Source organism: Theropithecus gelada, chromosome 9 (assembly GCF_003255815.1).
Source record: "Theropithecus gelada isolate Dixy chromosome 9, Tgel_1.0, whole genome shotgun sequence".
Taxonomy (NCBI): domain Eukaryota; kingdom Metazoa; phylum Chordata; class Mammalia; order Primates; family Cercopithecidae; genus Theropithecus; species Theropithecus gelada.
Window position 1 is genome coordinate 348,610 of NC_037677.1, and position 16,526 is coordinate 365,135.

General features: G+C 40.0%; 1 protein-coding gene across 2 annotated transcripts in view; it reads right to left on the reverse strand.

The window, feature by feature from the left end:
• The window catches only part of DIP2C (disco interacting protein 2 homolog C), a 368,414-nt gene that overhangs the window by 132,162 nt on the left and 219,726 nt on the right, over positions 1-16,526 (reverse strand). For both annotated transcript variants that reach the window (XM_025396905.1, XM_025396903.1), the window contains one exon: positions 1,415-1,624. In XM_025396905.1, coding sequence (XP_025252690.1) covers positions 1,415-1,624 — 210 coding nt within the window. The remainder of the gene's footprint in view (positions 1-1,414; positions 1,625-16,526) is intronic.

The window sequence follows — 16,526 nt, forward strand, 5'->3', positions numbered from 1 at the left end:
GGCAGAGCCTCGGCCACTATCCTGCGATCCAATATACACACGGCATTTTATTATGGAAAAATATGTAACAGTCACACATTTCTGTTCAATATTTAACCTACTGTGATTTCAAGTAGGGTTATTAATTCACATAAACGAGTGTACATGTTCCTGAAACTCTGTCATACTGAAGTTTAACACTGCTTTGCATTTGAGTACTACTTTGCAAACTTTTAAAGAGTATTTGTTTTCTCCTTTATACTCACAACAGTTGAGAGAGAAAAATTTTTTCAATTTTTTTTCCCTCACTCAAAGCCTGAAGCAGGAGAAGGGACTTCAAGATCCCAGCAGCAGTTATTGGGGTAAGTGAGACAGACCCAGCTCTCCTGACAGCAAACTCCTGTTCCAGATAGAAAACAGCTGACGCTTTCAGTGTCAGTGAGCACCGAAGGGGCTGGGACCCAAGTCAATCTGAAACGCCTCTGGGTGTCAAGGAGTCAGTGATCTAGAAGTGAACATTCTGGGGTTCTGGGGTGTCTGTGGGCTATCTGATCACACATGACGTCCACCTGCTTCCCACTGAGGGTTTTGCAGAGATCAGGCTTTCCTGCGGTAGCCGATGCGGCAGCGTCTGAGCCTGTGGCTCGTGCTCTATTATCAGCAACGTGGTACACAGTCGTCTCCGGTTACTGCTTTAATAGAGACACACACCAAATCCTATTCAACCCTAGTCCTGTACTTGATGGAAAACATTTACTCCTGAACCATTCAAAGGCAGAGCAACGCGAGGCTCATCATGGCTCCCCCACACGTCGACTCTACCTCTAGTAATTCTCACTTCACTCCTTTTCCACGGCATCTTCAAACGTTGTGGAGCAGTGATCCTAACTTCGTTCTTTTTCTAATACAGAGGATCTCCCTTGTCACAGAACCTACACAAAACAGTGCGCCACGTCCAAGAAATCTGAACACCTGTGGCAGACAGCAGCGTAAAGCGGCCGTGCTTAAAGCCCTCGTTTTCTTAAATGACTCCCGTGGTCAGGAGGAGCACACTTTAAAACCCTGTCCTGTTGACTGGGACTGTTAGGGTTTCACGCAGAAGCATAAGTGAGAAGAAAAGATGGAAGCGGATATGGCTGCAGGATTCCCCAGGAACACGAAAGGACTTATAAACAGAAGGCCCCTGGAATTCGGATATGGCTGCGGGTTTCCCCAGTAACAAGGCCCCTGGAATTCCAGCTGTGGGAGGAACCTGGGCATGAGAAAAGCAGTAAAGCATCTTCCAGAAACAATCCAACCAAAGCACCCCAGAGGCCAGAGGGGCTCTGCGCTCTTTCCACTAAGGGATTCCACAGCCACGATGCAAACAGAGGAAAACGTGCACACACAAAGGCATTTAGACAACAGGCACAGAAAGACACTGAAGCGTGCTCACCTATGTGGGTCTGGGCCATGACATCCGCCAGCCTGTGGGCAGCCCCGCTGCCCCCGCTCTGCGTGGAGGACGAGGAGGTGGTGGACGTGGTGGAGCCGTGGATGGCCTGGCTGATCCAGTGCTCCATGTTGATGCTGCCCTGGCTGGAGGTCGGGGTGCCCTGGGAGTCCCCCTGCACTGAGCCTTCATCTTCGGAGCCAGAAGAGGTATCTGTAAGAAGAAAGGCAATTTGCTTCATATTGCAGCAAAAACATGCACCACAATCTCAGTCCCTCGCCACAGATTTACTTCACACAAGTCTGAACAGTTGTTCAATGACTTTTTGCCGTAGACACTCTTGAGAAGTTAAACCACTTTTCAGATAATGAACCATTTATTTTAGCATAATGAATTTTTCTTCCAAAACACTTTAAACAAACATGCTATAAGATGTTTGATACTGACACATTTCCTCTACACAGCAGTTTGGGAAGAAACCAAGTGTTTTCTTGTGTCAGTCAGAAAGTGAGAGGGCAAGGGGAGGCGGAGGGCCTGTGCGGCTCTCAGGAGTCTCAGTGTGACTATGTTTAGCCCCGGTTAGTCCTGAGATGCTCTTCTGGGCTCTGATTTATTTCTACGTTGGTGTGTGTGTTAGATACCCATGCAGGTGATTTTTGCATCTGTGTGTTAGTTACCCATACCGCCGATTTATTTCTACATCGGTGTGTTAGATACCCATGCAGGTGATTTCTGCGTCTGTGTGTTAGTTACCCATACAGCTGATTTATTTCTACATCAGTGTGTTAGATACCCATGCAGGTGATTTCTGTGTCGGTGTGTTCGATACCCATGAGGGTGATGGATTTCTACGTCAGCGTGTTCGATACCCATGCAGCTCTCTAAGGATCAAGATGCTGATGATGGTAACAGGAGAGAAAGCAGAATGTGCCTCACATGGAGCAGCCTCTCCACCTCCCCGTTTTCCTCTGGGGCACACAGCAAACCCTCATGTTACATTTTACACTCAAATCTATTCACCTTTACAGTATTCGTTTCTTATACATTCTCATTATCGGTTTTTCTATCTGTACAAATTGGATATCTTGGATTATGATAAAATACATCTATTTTTTCACTATAATTCACGAGAACATTTTTCATTTAATACTTTTTCATGCAGTACCAAGGTTTTTGGGAATAAATTGCTGGTGTATTTGTTAAACTTCAATGTAAGAATGACACTCAGAATCCTACCTACAGGTGAGTGATGGGAGACGCCGGCTCAGGTGAGCAGCTCCAGAGCATTGGGTGAGAGGAGGAGTCACAGCAAATAATCTTAAGACACGGGTTTGCTTTTTAAAAGACAATAATAGCAAACGATATTGACACTTATTACCACTGTCACATGACTTATGCTGTCTGGGAATTTTTTTTAAAAGTTTACTTGTTAGAAAAGCAACAATATTAGGAGCCTGAAAATTCTCTATTACCTTTTTTTTTTTCTTTTCGAGACAGAGTCTTGCTCTGTTGCCCAGGGTGGAGTGCAGTGGCGCGATCTCAGCTCACGGTAACCTCTCCCGGGCTCAAGCGATTCTCCTGCCTCAGCCTCCCAAGTAGCTGAGATTACAGGCATGTGCCACCATGCCTGGCTCATTTTTGTATTTTTAGTGGAAATGGGGTTTCACCATGTTGTCCAGGCTGGTCTCAATCTCCTGACCTCATGATCCACCTGCCTCGGCCTCCCAAAGTGCTGGGATTATAGGCGTGAGCCACTGTGCCTGGCCCACCCTGCCTTTTAAGAAAACTTACACAATTTATATAAAAATAAAAGTAAAACTGACACAGCCTTGAGACTTTTGAGAAAGGTACATAACCAGGTGTCCATATGGAGCACAACCATCTTCCCAGAACGTCTTCTCACAACTCTTTACAATCTTTCATTCCCCACTCCCACCTACCTTTTCCAAGAAACCTGCAGAATAATGTGATATAGACACTCAACAGAATAGCAGCAAACCAAACAAGCAGCATATGAAATGGATGATACAGCATGACCAGTGGTGACTAGAATTATACACCATGGGGACAGGAAGTCAGGTTGATTTAACATTCAAAAGTGCATTAATGTCGTACACCATATAGAATTACGGAGTAGAACCGCATGTTAACCTTAGGAGACATAGAAAAGTACTGACAAATTCAAGATAACAAAACTCAACAAAACAGGAATAGAAGGCAATTTCCTCAACCTGTTAAAGTACATTCGTGAAAAGCCACAGCTAATATTGTATTTAATAGTAAACAATAGAATGCATTTTCCCTAAGATGGAGAACAAGACAAAGATGTCCCCTCTTGCCACTTTTATTCAAGATTATCTGGCAGGTTCTAGCTGGTGAAATAAATTAACAAGTTTAGTAATGAAGACATCCAGATTAGAAAGGAAGGAATAAAAGTGTCTTAATTCATAGATGACATTACCTTGGGATGTAGAAAATGGCAAGAAGTATATAAAAAATGTTTTGCATTACTAAAAAAAAAAGTTTGATGAGGTCACAGGACATAAGACAAAGATATACATATACTAGCAATAAACAACCTGAAAACAAAATTAAGAAAATAGTTCCATTCACAATAGCATCAAAAGCATAAAACACTCAGCTGAACTTCTAACAAAAAGGTACAAAATGTGTACAATGACAACTATAAAACATTACTAAGAGAAATTAAAGATCCAAATAAATGTAAACTAAATAAATGGAGATAGATTCACCATCGAGAATTGGAAAACTCAGTATTATCAAGACAGCAATTCTTCCCAAACCGTTCCATTAATTCAAGGCACTGCCTAATAAAATCCCAGAAGGCTGTGTGTGAAATGGAAAGCTTACTCTCAATTTTATCTGGAAATACAAAGGACCTACAATAGCCAAAATAATTTTGAAAAAGGAAAACAAAGTTGGAAGACTTCACTATCTGATTTCAAAACTTTACATAAAGTCACAGTAATTAAGGCAGTAGTATTAGCACAAAAATAGACGTATACATCAAAGGAACAGAATTAAACCCAGAAATAAAGCCTGATATTTATGGTTAATTTATTTTTGACAAAGGTCTCAAGACAATTCAGTAAGAGAAAGGTAGTTTTGTTTTTTCAACAAATGTTGCTGTGGCAACTGGGTACCTACACACCAAAAAGAAAAAGCGTGGGGGCAAAAATCCCCCAAACCAAACCAAACAACAAAAATCCCACTTAGATCTCTACTGCACACACAAAAATTAACTCCAAATGGATCACAGACCTAAATGAAAGAACAGTAAGGCCATGAGACTTCTAAAACTTCCAAAAACACAATCCATAAAAATTAGTAAAATGGACTTCATTAAAATAGAAAACTATTAAGTTTTAAAAGATGATTATCTCCCTATAGCTAATGTAACAAATTACTTTGATCTTAGTGGCTTATAATAAGACATGAGTCTATTATCCTACTGATGGAGAAGTCAGAAGTGTAAAATCTAAGTGTCAGCAGAGCTACGTTCCTTCTGGAGGCTTCAAAGGAGAATCCACTTCTTTGCCTTTCCCAACTTCTAGAGGCCACCTGTGTCCCTGACTCATGGCCCCTCTTCATCTTTAAAGTGCATCAACTCCAGTCTCCAGTTCTTTTCTCTTGTAAGGACCTTCTTGATTACAGCGGGTCTACCCACTTAACCCAGGATAATGGTCCCATCTCAAGATCTTAATCAAATTAATCAGCTGCAAAATCCCTTTTTCCACTTAAGGCAACAGGTTCATAAGTTCTGGGGAATAGGACCTGGGTATCTTGGGGGAAGGGCATTATTCTGTCTGCTACATAATAGTTTGTTCTTTCACTGAGAAACTTTACATCTGTAAAAGTCTTATATTCAGATTGTATAAGGCACCTATAACCCATAAGACGACAACCAACCCATTTAAAACATAAGCAAAACATCTGAACATTTTGCCAAAATATACAAATGGCTATGAATAGAAATTAGCACATTAAAAGCTAATAAGCACGTTAAAAATGCTTAGCGTCATTCATTGTTGCAAAGTAAATACACAATGATATACCATTTCACATCAATTAGAATGGCACAAATAAAAATAACAGTAACTATTGCTGGTGATGATGTGGAGAAACTGGGATGCGCATATGCTGCTGGTGGAAGTGTGAAATGGTGCAGTTATTTTGTAAATAATTTGGCAGTTTTTAAAAAGCTAAACCTAAACTTACAATAAGACTCAATCATGCTACTTGGCATCCACTTAAGATAAAGGAAATTATATGCATACACAAAGATATATACATAAATGTCAATGGCAGCTTAATACTGGAAACAACCTACTGGTAAATGAATAAACAGAATGTGTCATATCTATCTAATAGAATATAAATAAATAATAAGGAATAAACTACTGGTACATGGTACAGCAAGGACTTCAAAACAGGTAAAGGAGGCATAGAGAATTGTGTACATTGTATGATTTTATATCATAAAATTATAAGATCATTAAAAAACCAAAAACCATAAAATCATAGAGTAAAATATTCTATGATTTTATATTCTAGAAAATTTAGAGCGCAGTTATGATTTCCAGGGTTCTTTTTCGTAGAGCTAACCTTTCATCTGATATCCTTTGCCATCAGCCAAGTACATTCTTTAGCACGTTTATAGTGTGGTTCTGCTGATAACACATTCTCTCAGCTTTCATATTTGGGAATGTGTTGTTTCACCCCTGTTTATAAAGGAGATTTTCCCTGGATACGAGTTGACAGGCCTTTCTCCTGCTTTTAGTGCTTTAAAAAATGTCTTTCCATGGTCTTCTGGTCTCCACTGTATCTTCACAGAAGTCACGCGTTGTTCAAATGCTTCTCTGGTGTGTAACGTGTCTTTTTCTTCTGAGTCCTTTCAGGATCTCCTCTTCATCTTGGGATTTCAGTACTTTGGCTATCATGAATGTGGATGTGATTCTTGTTATACTTGTTCTGCTTGGAGTTCACTGAACTGCTCGGGGCCGGACACAGGTGTTTGACATCAATCTGAGAAAATTTTGACTCATTTTTTCAAAAGCTCCTGCACTTCTCTTTTCCTTCTTGTATTACAAGTATATTAACATATCACAGAAGCTTCAGGTTCTGTTGGCTTTTCTTTAATTTTGGTTTCTCTGGGCTTCACTTTGGTTAATTCCTTTTCATCTCTCTTCGAGCTCACAGACTTCAAGCCCATCAGCGAAATTTCATCTCAGTGTCATATTTCCAGCTTTATAGTGATGTCTCATGTATACCCTACATATGCACAGCATCTCCTATCATCGACATTGCCTACCAGACTGGTACATTTGTCACAACTGATACTTCTACAGCGAAACATCATTACCACTCAACTCCATCATTCACATCAGGGTTCATTCTTGGTGTTGTACAATATATGGCTCTGGACAAATGCATAACATGTATCCACCATTACAGTATCGCACAGAGATCACCTGACACTAAAAATTCTCCTGCTCTGCCTATTCATCCCTGCCTCCCCCTGGCCCCTGGCAACCACTGATCGTCTTACAGTCTCCATAGTCTTGCCTTTTCCAGGATGTCGTAAAGCTGGAATCATACAACCACCTTTTCAAATTGCTTCTTTCACTTAGCAATATGCCCTTCAAGTTTCCTCCGTGTCTTTTTATGGATAGCTCATTTATTTTCAGCCTCAAATAATATCCCATTGTCTGGATGTACCACAGCTCACTTATACATTCACCTACTGACGGGCATTTTGGTTGCTTCCAAGTTTTGGCAATTATGAATAAAGCTGCTCTAAATATCTACGTGCAGGCTTTGTGTGTAGACATAAGTTTTCAACTCTTTTGAGCAAATGCCAAGGAGTGTAATTGCTTTATCATATGGTAAGAGTATATTTAGTTTTGTAAGAAACCACCAATCTGTCTTCCTAAAGGCTGTTCTATTTTGCATTAAGACCCGCAATGAATGAGAGAGAATTCCCACAGCTCCACAGCTCCACATCTTCACAGGCTTTGGTGTTGATAGTGTTTTGGATTCTGGTGTAGTGATATCTGTTGCTTTAATCTGCATTTCTCTATGACACATGATGTAAAGCATCATTTTATAAGTTGATTTGCCATCTTTATATCTTCTTAGATGAGGCATCTGTTTAGTCTTTGACCCATGTTTTACTTAATCATTTTTTAAAGACAGCATCTCACAATGTTGCCTAGTCGGGAGTGGAATTCACAGGCGCAATCCCACTACTGATCAGCATAGGAATTCGGACCTGCTCCATTTCTAACTTAAGCTGGTACCCCTCCCAGGAGGTCACTGGGTTGACACTGAACTTAGTGTGGACACCTGAGAGGCATAACTCAACAATCAGAGCTCCTGAACTGAAGTGATGCTCCCGCCTCAGCCTCCCGAGTAGCTGAGCCTGCAGACACATGCAATCACACTTGGCCGGCCCCTATATTTTAATCAGGTTGTTGTTATTGTTGACTTTTAAGAGCTCCTTGTATATATATATATATATATATATATATTTTTTTTTTTTTTTGAGACGGAGTCTCGCTCTGTCACCCAGGCTGGAGTGCAGTGGCCGGATCTCAGCTCACTGCAAGCTCCACCTCCCAGGTTTACGCCATTCTCCTGCCTCAGCCTCCTGAGTAGCTGGGACTACAGGCGCCGCCACCTCGCCTGGCTAGTTTTTTGTTTTGTTTTGTTTTTTGTATTTTTAGTAGAGATGGGGTTTCACCGTATTAGCCAGGATGGTCTCGATCTCCTGACCTCGTGATCCACCCGTCTCGGCCTCCCAATCCTTGTATATTTCAAATAAAAGTTATCATTTATGTCTTTTGCAAACATCCTCTCCCTGTGTGTGGCTTGTATTTTAATTACTTTAAGAGTCTTTGACATAGCAGAAAATGTTAATTTTATTAGAGTCCAGCTTATCAATTATGTCACACATTGCACCTTTGGTGTCAGATCTAAAAAGTTATTACCAAACCCAAGTCACTTAGATTTTACCTTATCTTCTATGAATTCTATAGTTTTGCACTTTACGTTTAGATCTGTCATCTATTTTGGCAGGCAGGAATACTTCACCACTATACTAATGAGGACAGCGGTTGTGTGATCTGTTTTAATTTTTTTGAAAGATGTAAGGTCTGTGTCTAGGTTTATGTTTTTCTTTGCATGTGGATGTCCAGTTGTTCCAGTACCACATTTGTTAAAAATACTGTATTTGCTTCACTATATTGCCTTTGTTCCTCTGTCAAAGTTTAGTTGACTATATTTTGTTACTGGGCTCTCCATTCTGTCCCACTGATCCTTTTGTTTGTTCTTTCACCAATACCACAGTCTTGATTACTGTTGTCGATTTATACTAAGTCTTGAAGTTGGATATTGCCAGTCTTCAACTTTATTCATCTAATACTGAAGTGGCTGTTCTGGGCCTTTGTCTCTCCAAATAAACTTTTGAATCAGTTTGATATTAAAAACAAAAACAAAAAAAAACTTGTTGGGATTTTGGTTGGGATTGCATTGTAAGGAAAACATCTTGACAATATTCAGTGTACCTATCCATGAAGATGAACTACCTGTCCATTTAGTTTTCCTGTGAATGAGTTTTGTAGTTTTCCTCATAAAGTCTTGAACATATTTTGTTAGATTTTATGCCTAAGTATTTCATTTTGGGAAGTGCTACTGGAAATGGTTTTTATTGTTATTTTTAGTAGAGATGGGGTTTTGCCATGTTGGCCAGGCTAGTCTCGAACTCTTGACCTCAAGTGATCCACCTGCCTTGGCCTCCCAAAGTGCTGGAATTACGAACATGAGCCAGTTTTTAATTTCAAATTCTACTTGTTCTTTGCTGGTAAACAGGACATTCAGTGAACTTTTGTACATTAAACTCAATTCTTTTGGATCTTCTACATAGGCAAACATGCCATTTATGAACTAAGTTTATCTTTCCAATGAATATATATTTTATTTTTCTTGTCATAATTGCATTAGCTAGGACTTCTAGTACAATGTTGTAAAGAAGTGGTAAGAGCAGACATCCTTGTTTTTCCTGATCCCCTTTCTGGATCTTAGTGGGAAAGATTCTAGTTTCTCACAATTGGGTATGATGTTAACAATAGGTTTTTTTGGTCCATATTCTTGATCAGGTTGAGGAAGGTCACCTCTGTTCCTAGCGTGCTGGGAGCTTTTATTATGAGTGTTAGATTTTGTCAAATGCTTTTTTCTTTTTCTTAGCCTGTTAATGTGATGAATTATGTTAATTGGTTTTTTAATGTTAAACCAGCTTTGGATATGTGAAAGTCCATGTGGTTTTGGTGCACAATTTTTTTTTTTTACATTGTTAGATTTAATTTGCTAATATTTTATTGAAGATTATTGCATCTATGTTCATGAGAGATGTTCTGTAGTTTTCTTGTAATATTTTGTTATTAAAATGGTATTTGGTATTAAAATGACGCTGGCTCCATAGAATGAGTTAAGAAGTATTCCTCAGCTTCTACGTTCTGAAAGAGATTGTAGATAATTGGTATAATTTCTTCTTAGATGTTTGTTAGAATTCACCAGTGAACCCATCTGGGCCTGGCACTTCCTGTTTTGAAAGGTTATTAACCACTGATTCAATTTAACAGATATAGGCCTATACAGATCGTTTCTTCCTGCTCAAATTTTGACAGATTCTGTCTTTAAAGAAATTGGTTCATTTCATCCACGTTATCAAATTTGTGGCCATAGAGTTGTTCATAATATTTATTATCCTTTTAATGTCCATGGGATCTGTAGTTATGCCCCTTATTTCATTTCTGATATTGGTAATTTATCTGCTGTATTTCTTTTTCTTGTTAGAGGCTTATAGATTTTCTCTCAAAGAACCAGCTTTTGGTTTCACTGATTTCCTCTACTGATTTTCTGTTTTCAATGTATTGATTTCTGCTATTTGTCTCCTGCTTAGAATTTAATTTGATGTTCTTTTTCTAGTTTTCGAAGGTGGAAGCTTATTGATTTTAGATCTTTTTTTTAACATATGCATTTAAATCTATAAATTTCCCTATAAACATTACTCTCATTGCATCTCACAAATTTTAACAAGTTTTCATTTTCATTTACTTCAAAATTTCAAAGAAATCTTCAGATTTCTTCCTTGAACAATGTATTATTTATAAGTGTATTGTTTAATATCCTAATATATTTTCCAGTCATCTGTTATTGATTTCTACTTTACTGTGGTTGAGAACATACTTGTTTCCTATTCTTTTAAATTTGTCAAGGTGTGTTTTATGGACTAAAACGTGGTATATTTTGGTGAATGTTCTGTATTCTACTGTTGTTGGAGGAAATAGTCTATAAACGTCAGTTATATACAGTTGACTGAGGATGTTGATTTCAATTTTGTCCTTACTGATTTTCTGGCTACTGAATTGGTCCATTTCTGATAAACGGGTGTTAAAATCTCCAACTATAATAGTGGGTTAATTATTTCTCCTTGAAGTTGATCAGTTTTTGCTTTGGCATTCTGATGCTTTGTTAGCAAAAATACATTTAAGGATTGTTACATCTTCTTGGAGAATTAACCACTTTATTATGTAATAGTCATCTCTGGAAACTTTCCTTGATGTAAAAAGCCTACTCTGTCTGAAATTAATATCACCACTTCCATTTTTCAAAATTAGTGTTGGCCAGGTACGGTGGCTCATGCCTGTAATCCCAGCACTTTAGGAGGCCAAGGCAGGATGATCACCTGAGGTCAGGAGTTCAAGACCGGCCTGGCCAACATGGTGAAACCCCATCTGTACAAAAATAGAAATAAATTACCTGGGCATGATGACATATGCCTGTAATCCCAGCTACTCGGGAGGCTGAGGCGGGAGAATCACTTGAACCTGGGAGGTGGAGGTGGAGGTTGCAGTGAGATGAGATCAGGCCATTGCGCACAAAAAAAAATTAGTGTTAACATTTCTATCTTTTTCCATCCCTTTACTGTTGATTGATCCATATATATGTCTTTATATCTAAAGTGGATTTCTTATGGACAATATATAGTTGGGTACATTTGGACTGACATTGAAAGTAATGATATAGTTGAATTAACATCTACCATATTGTTACTATTTTCTATTTGTTGCCCTTATTCGTTTTCGTCTTTCACTTTTTTTTCTTGTGGTCTTAATTGAGCATTTTCTATGATTTATTTTCTTTCCTTTCTTAGCATATCGGTTACTTTTTTTTTTAAGTGGCTGCCTTGGAATTTGCAATATAAATTTACAAGTAACCCAAGTCCACTTTCCAATGACACTACACTGGTTTCTTGATATTGCAAGCACACTATAATAACAAAATCCTAATTCCTAATTGCTTTCTCCCATCCCTTGTGTATCACTGCTGTCATTCATTTCACTTATATTTAAGTGTGTGTATATGATATATACATAAGCATATAATCAAATATACTGTCGCTATTATGAATGGTTATGTTAGATCTATTAATAAAAATAAAAGTTTTTCTTCTACCTTCACTGTTTCTTCTTTGATGCCTTCTGTTTTTCTATTTTTTAAACAGACAAGGTCTTGCTCTGTTGCCCAGGCTGGAGTGGAATAGCATCATTATAGCTCACTGCAGCCTTGAACGGGATTCCTGGACTCAAGTGACCCATCTCAGCCTCTCAAAGTAGTTGGCACTATAGGTGTCGGCCACCAGGTTTGGCTTTTTTTTTTTTTTTTTTTTAATGAGACAGAGTCACACTACATTGCCCAAGCTGGTCTCAACTAACGGCCTCCAGCAGTTCTCCCATCTTGGCCTCCCAGAATGTTAGGATGACAGGTGTGAGACCCTGTAAACAGACTGTGCTCTTCCTTTCTTTATGCACAGCTGAGTTACTGACCTCTACTATTTTCTCTAAAGAACTTTGAACATTTTTTGCAAGGCAGGTCTACCGGCAACAAATTTTGCAATTTTTGTCTGAGAAGGTCTTTACTTTTCCTTCACTTTTAAAAGATAATTTCACAGAGTATAGACTTCTAGGTTAATGGAATTTTTTTCCTCTCAATAGTTTAAATATTTCACTCCACTTCTTGCTTTCATGGTTGAGGGGAAGTTGAATATAATTCTTATCTTTGATCCTCCATAGGGAAGGAGAGTACTCTGGTTTCTTTGTTGTTTTTTAATCTTTGATTCACCATAGTTTGAAGATTATATGCCCAAGATAGTTTATTTTTGTTTTGTTTTTGTCATTGTTGTTTTCACATTTATCCTTCTTGGTGTTTCTTGAGCTTCCTGGATCTATGGTTTGATGTCTGGCATTAATCTGAGGAAATTCAGCTATTACTGTTACAAATAGTTCTTCTGTTCCTCTTTCTTCACCCTTGTATTACCGTTATGCATATTTTATGCCTCTGTGGAAGTCTCATAGTGCTTGGATACTCTGTTCTTTTTTGCTTTTCAGTTCTGGAGGTTGGAGTTGGGTATTTCCCTTCCCCCCAGGTCAGAAGGCTCTGATAAAATCCCACCAGGTTAGTCCCTAGTTAACTAGCTTCTCTGGAAGGTAGACCTAGTAAAGAGTGCACCTACATATTGAAAAATGATTCCTATTCTCTTTCCCCTGTAGTAAGTATGAGGGGATTTTTCTCTGATGTGTACTTCGAGAACCTGGTTGAGCTTCTGATGATACAATTCACAAAAAGCATGAGACCCATATGCACAGGCCTCCCGGAGGTTTTAACTCTCAGACGTGGCCACACCTCACTGCAGCAATTTGTCAATTCCAGTTCAGGGTTTCCAATCCCACCGTGGGTTCCTTGGAGCATTGTGCTCTAGTGTATGGTGATTCTCCGCTTTACCTGTCCAGCCAATCTACAGACAGTGGCTTGCCTGTGACCTCAGGTTTCTTGCAGGTTTAAGAAGAGCTGCTGATTTTTCAGTTTGCTCAGCTTTTTACCTGTGAGGAGGGAGTGACAATTCTCAAGATTATCATGTACGGAACCTGAAATTCCCCAACTCCATTATAGTAAAAAGTGTCTTCCCTTCCCTCTGGCTCAAGAATTAAAATATTTTCATTCTTCGACATGTTGTAATTTGATTCCCTAAATATTTATAATTGTAGATTTAAAAACTTGGTCTTCTGCTGTATCAGACATCTAGACTGGCACTTTCCAACAGAATTATGAGAATCCTGTTATAGAACTTTAAACCTTCCTTGTAGCCTCATATAAACAGGTACAATTAATTTTACTAGTATATTTTTAACTCAAAATGCTCATACTATACTTTCAATAAGAAACACAAATAAGCCGGGTGTGGTGGCTCACATCTGTAATCCCAGCACTTTGGGAGGCCAAGGCGGGTGGATCACGAGGTCAGGAGATCAAGACCATCCTGGCTAACATGGTGAAACCCCATTTCTACTGAAAATACAAAAAATTAGCCAGGCGTGGTGGCGGGCACCTGTAGTCCCAGCTACTTGGGAGGCTGAGGCAGGAGAATGGCGGGAACCCGGGAGGCGGAGCTTGCAGTGAGCCAAGATCACACCACTGCACTCCAGCCTGGGGGACACAGCAAGACTCCATCTCAAAAAAAAAAAAAAATACAAATACAATATTTTCTATTTTTTATATTAACTGGCATGTCTTTCATGCAGCAAACCCACTTGTCCGGGCGCACTTCATGTGCTCAGCTGCCGCATGTGGTGAGTGACAGAGACCATCCTGCATGTGTGTGCACTTTTCACTGCCTTTTTCTTGATCACAGATTCTACCTCCTGTTTCTGTGTATGCAGTGATTATTTGCTGAATGTTACACATTGTGGGTAACATATTGAGCATGCTCAGGATCCCTAACCTTCCTCTGAAGCTTTCCAGCTCTTGTTTTAGCAGGTAGCACAGGCACTGCTGGGTCATTGTGACCATGGGCAGGCTTGGATTGATTCGCTGCTGGTGTGGATCTGTGGAGAGCTCCAATCCTGCACTCACTCCGATCTCCGCTTCCTGGACGTGGTAGGGTGGCCATGCTCCGCCCACACCTGAGCTCTCTCCAATCTCCCTCTCCCGGACGTGGCAGGGTGATATGGTCCACCCATATCTGAGCTCTCGCCAATCTCCACCTCCTGGATGTGGTACGGTGATATGCTCCGCCCACACCTGAGCTCTCGGTGCCACGGTCTGCAGGAAGTGTACTGTGGGTGCGTCTCATTCATTCTCCGGCCCTCAGGTTCTGGCTGGCACAGCTGTGCTCACAGACTAAAAACAGCCATCTCATTCGCTTTGTGCAGTTTTACAGTTGTTTACGGCAGATGTGTGATTGGGGTCCCTGTTCTCTCATCATGGCTAGAAGTAGTTTTGGCCAATTATTCTTATATCTTTACATTTGAAAACTAAAGGAAAGCTTCACCCGTAGAATATTAGCCGTGCGACAATCCTAATGAGAGTTTCTCCAGAAACTAGGATCCAGGTCAGCAGCCAGTCATTTCATAGAAGATAAACTTCAAGAACATTCTCTGAAGGGCAATGAAACTCAGTAAGATCTAACCACTGTTACCAACAACCAAAAAAAATAGGTAAGAAAATGCAGCTAAGACTTTGTTCAAGTAAGTACGGTAATAAACATGCAAACTACCACTAAGCACAAAATAGGCTGGGAGTAAAAAATTTTTATGATATTGACATTTATGATTGTACAAAACTGCCCCATGTGATATCACAAGGACTCCTGATGAAAATTTACAAAGGATGCTTTATGGTTTATATAAAAATGCTAGTCAAATCCAAATACTTCACAAAAATAACATTTCAAATAATTTTCTTTTATATTTTGCAGACATCTGTACGGTGAGGTTATTCATCACACATGACCCAGTAACATTTCTCAGCAGTTGGATTCAATACGAGAAATAAGCAAATAACTGCACTGCTTCTTCCATTTCAAAGTCATCATTTCTCTTACAAAAAGTGGTCAAGAAAAATGCCTGTTGCCTTAAATACTGGTTAGTGCCAAAAATGTGGTTTAAAATATTTCAAGTGGGTTATCCTTTTAACGTCCATGTTGTTAGTTACACAAAGAACACATACAATTTTTTTACCAAATTATAAGTTTTGGCAAATTATAACCATAAACTAAACAAACAGGATTAAGCATATTATTTTTTGAGATAGGGTCTTGCTCTGTTGCCCAGGCTGGAGTGCAGTGGCACGATCATGGCTCACTGCAGCCTCAACCTCCCTGGGCCCAAGTGATCCTCCCACCCCAGCCTCCTGAGCAGCTGGGACCACAGGCACACACCACCATGCCTGACTGATTTCTGTATTTTCTGTAGGGATGGGGTTTGGAAGTTGCCCAGGCTAGTCTCAAACACTGGGACTCAAGCAGCCTTGGCTTCCCAAAGTGCTCAGGTTAGAGGCATGAGCCACCATGCCTGGCCTAATCATTTTTAAAGAGTCTCTATTTATCATCATTATTTTTTTCTAATTGAGATGGGGGTCTTGCTCTGTTGCCCAGGCTAGAGTGCAGTGGTGCCATCTCAGCTGACAGCAACCTCTGCCTCCTGGGCTCAAGTGCTTCTCCCACCTCAGCCTCCCAAGTAGCTGGGACTACAGGTGTACACCACCAGGCCCAGCTAATTTTTTGTACTTTTGGTGGAGACAAAATGTACCAAAGGCATTTCTGTACATTTTGCCATATTTTCCAGGCTGGCCTTGAACCCTTGAGCTCAAGCCATACACCTGCCCTAGACTCCCAAAGTGCTGGAGTTATAGGCATGAGCTACCGTGCCGAGCCCTTAATTATGTGCTGTGGCTTAATATTAAAATAAAGAAAGGGAGGAGCCCAAGGGAGCACGTAGGCAGAAAGGGCTCCTTTGCCAACAACCTTGCTAGCACGGCATTCACTCCCTTGCCTGGCTGGCACTGCGTTCTTTAGATGAAGAACACGTTATGTGTAAATGGAAAACAAAAACAACATAGGAACACCCTGTCTCTACAAACACTTAAAACTTAGCTGGGTGTGGTGGCGAGCACCTGTGGTCCCAGCTGCTTGAGGCTGAAGTGGGAGGACCGCGTGAGCCCAGGTGGTCACAGCTGCAGTGAGCCAAGAGCTGTGATC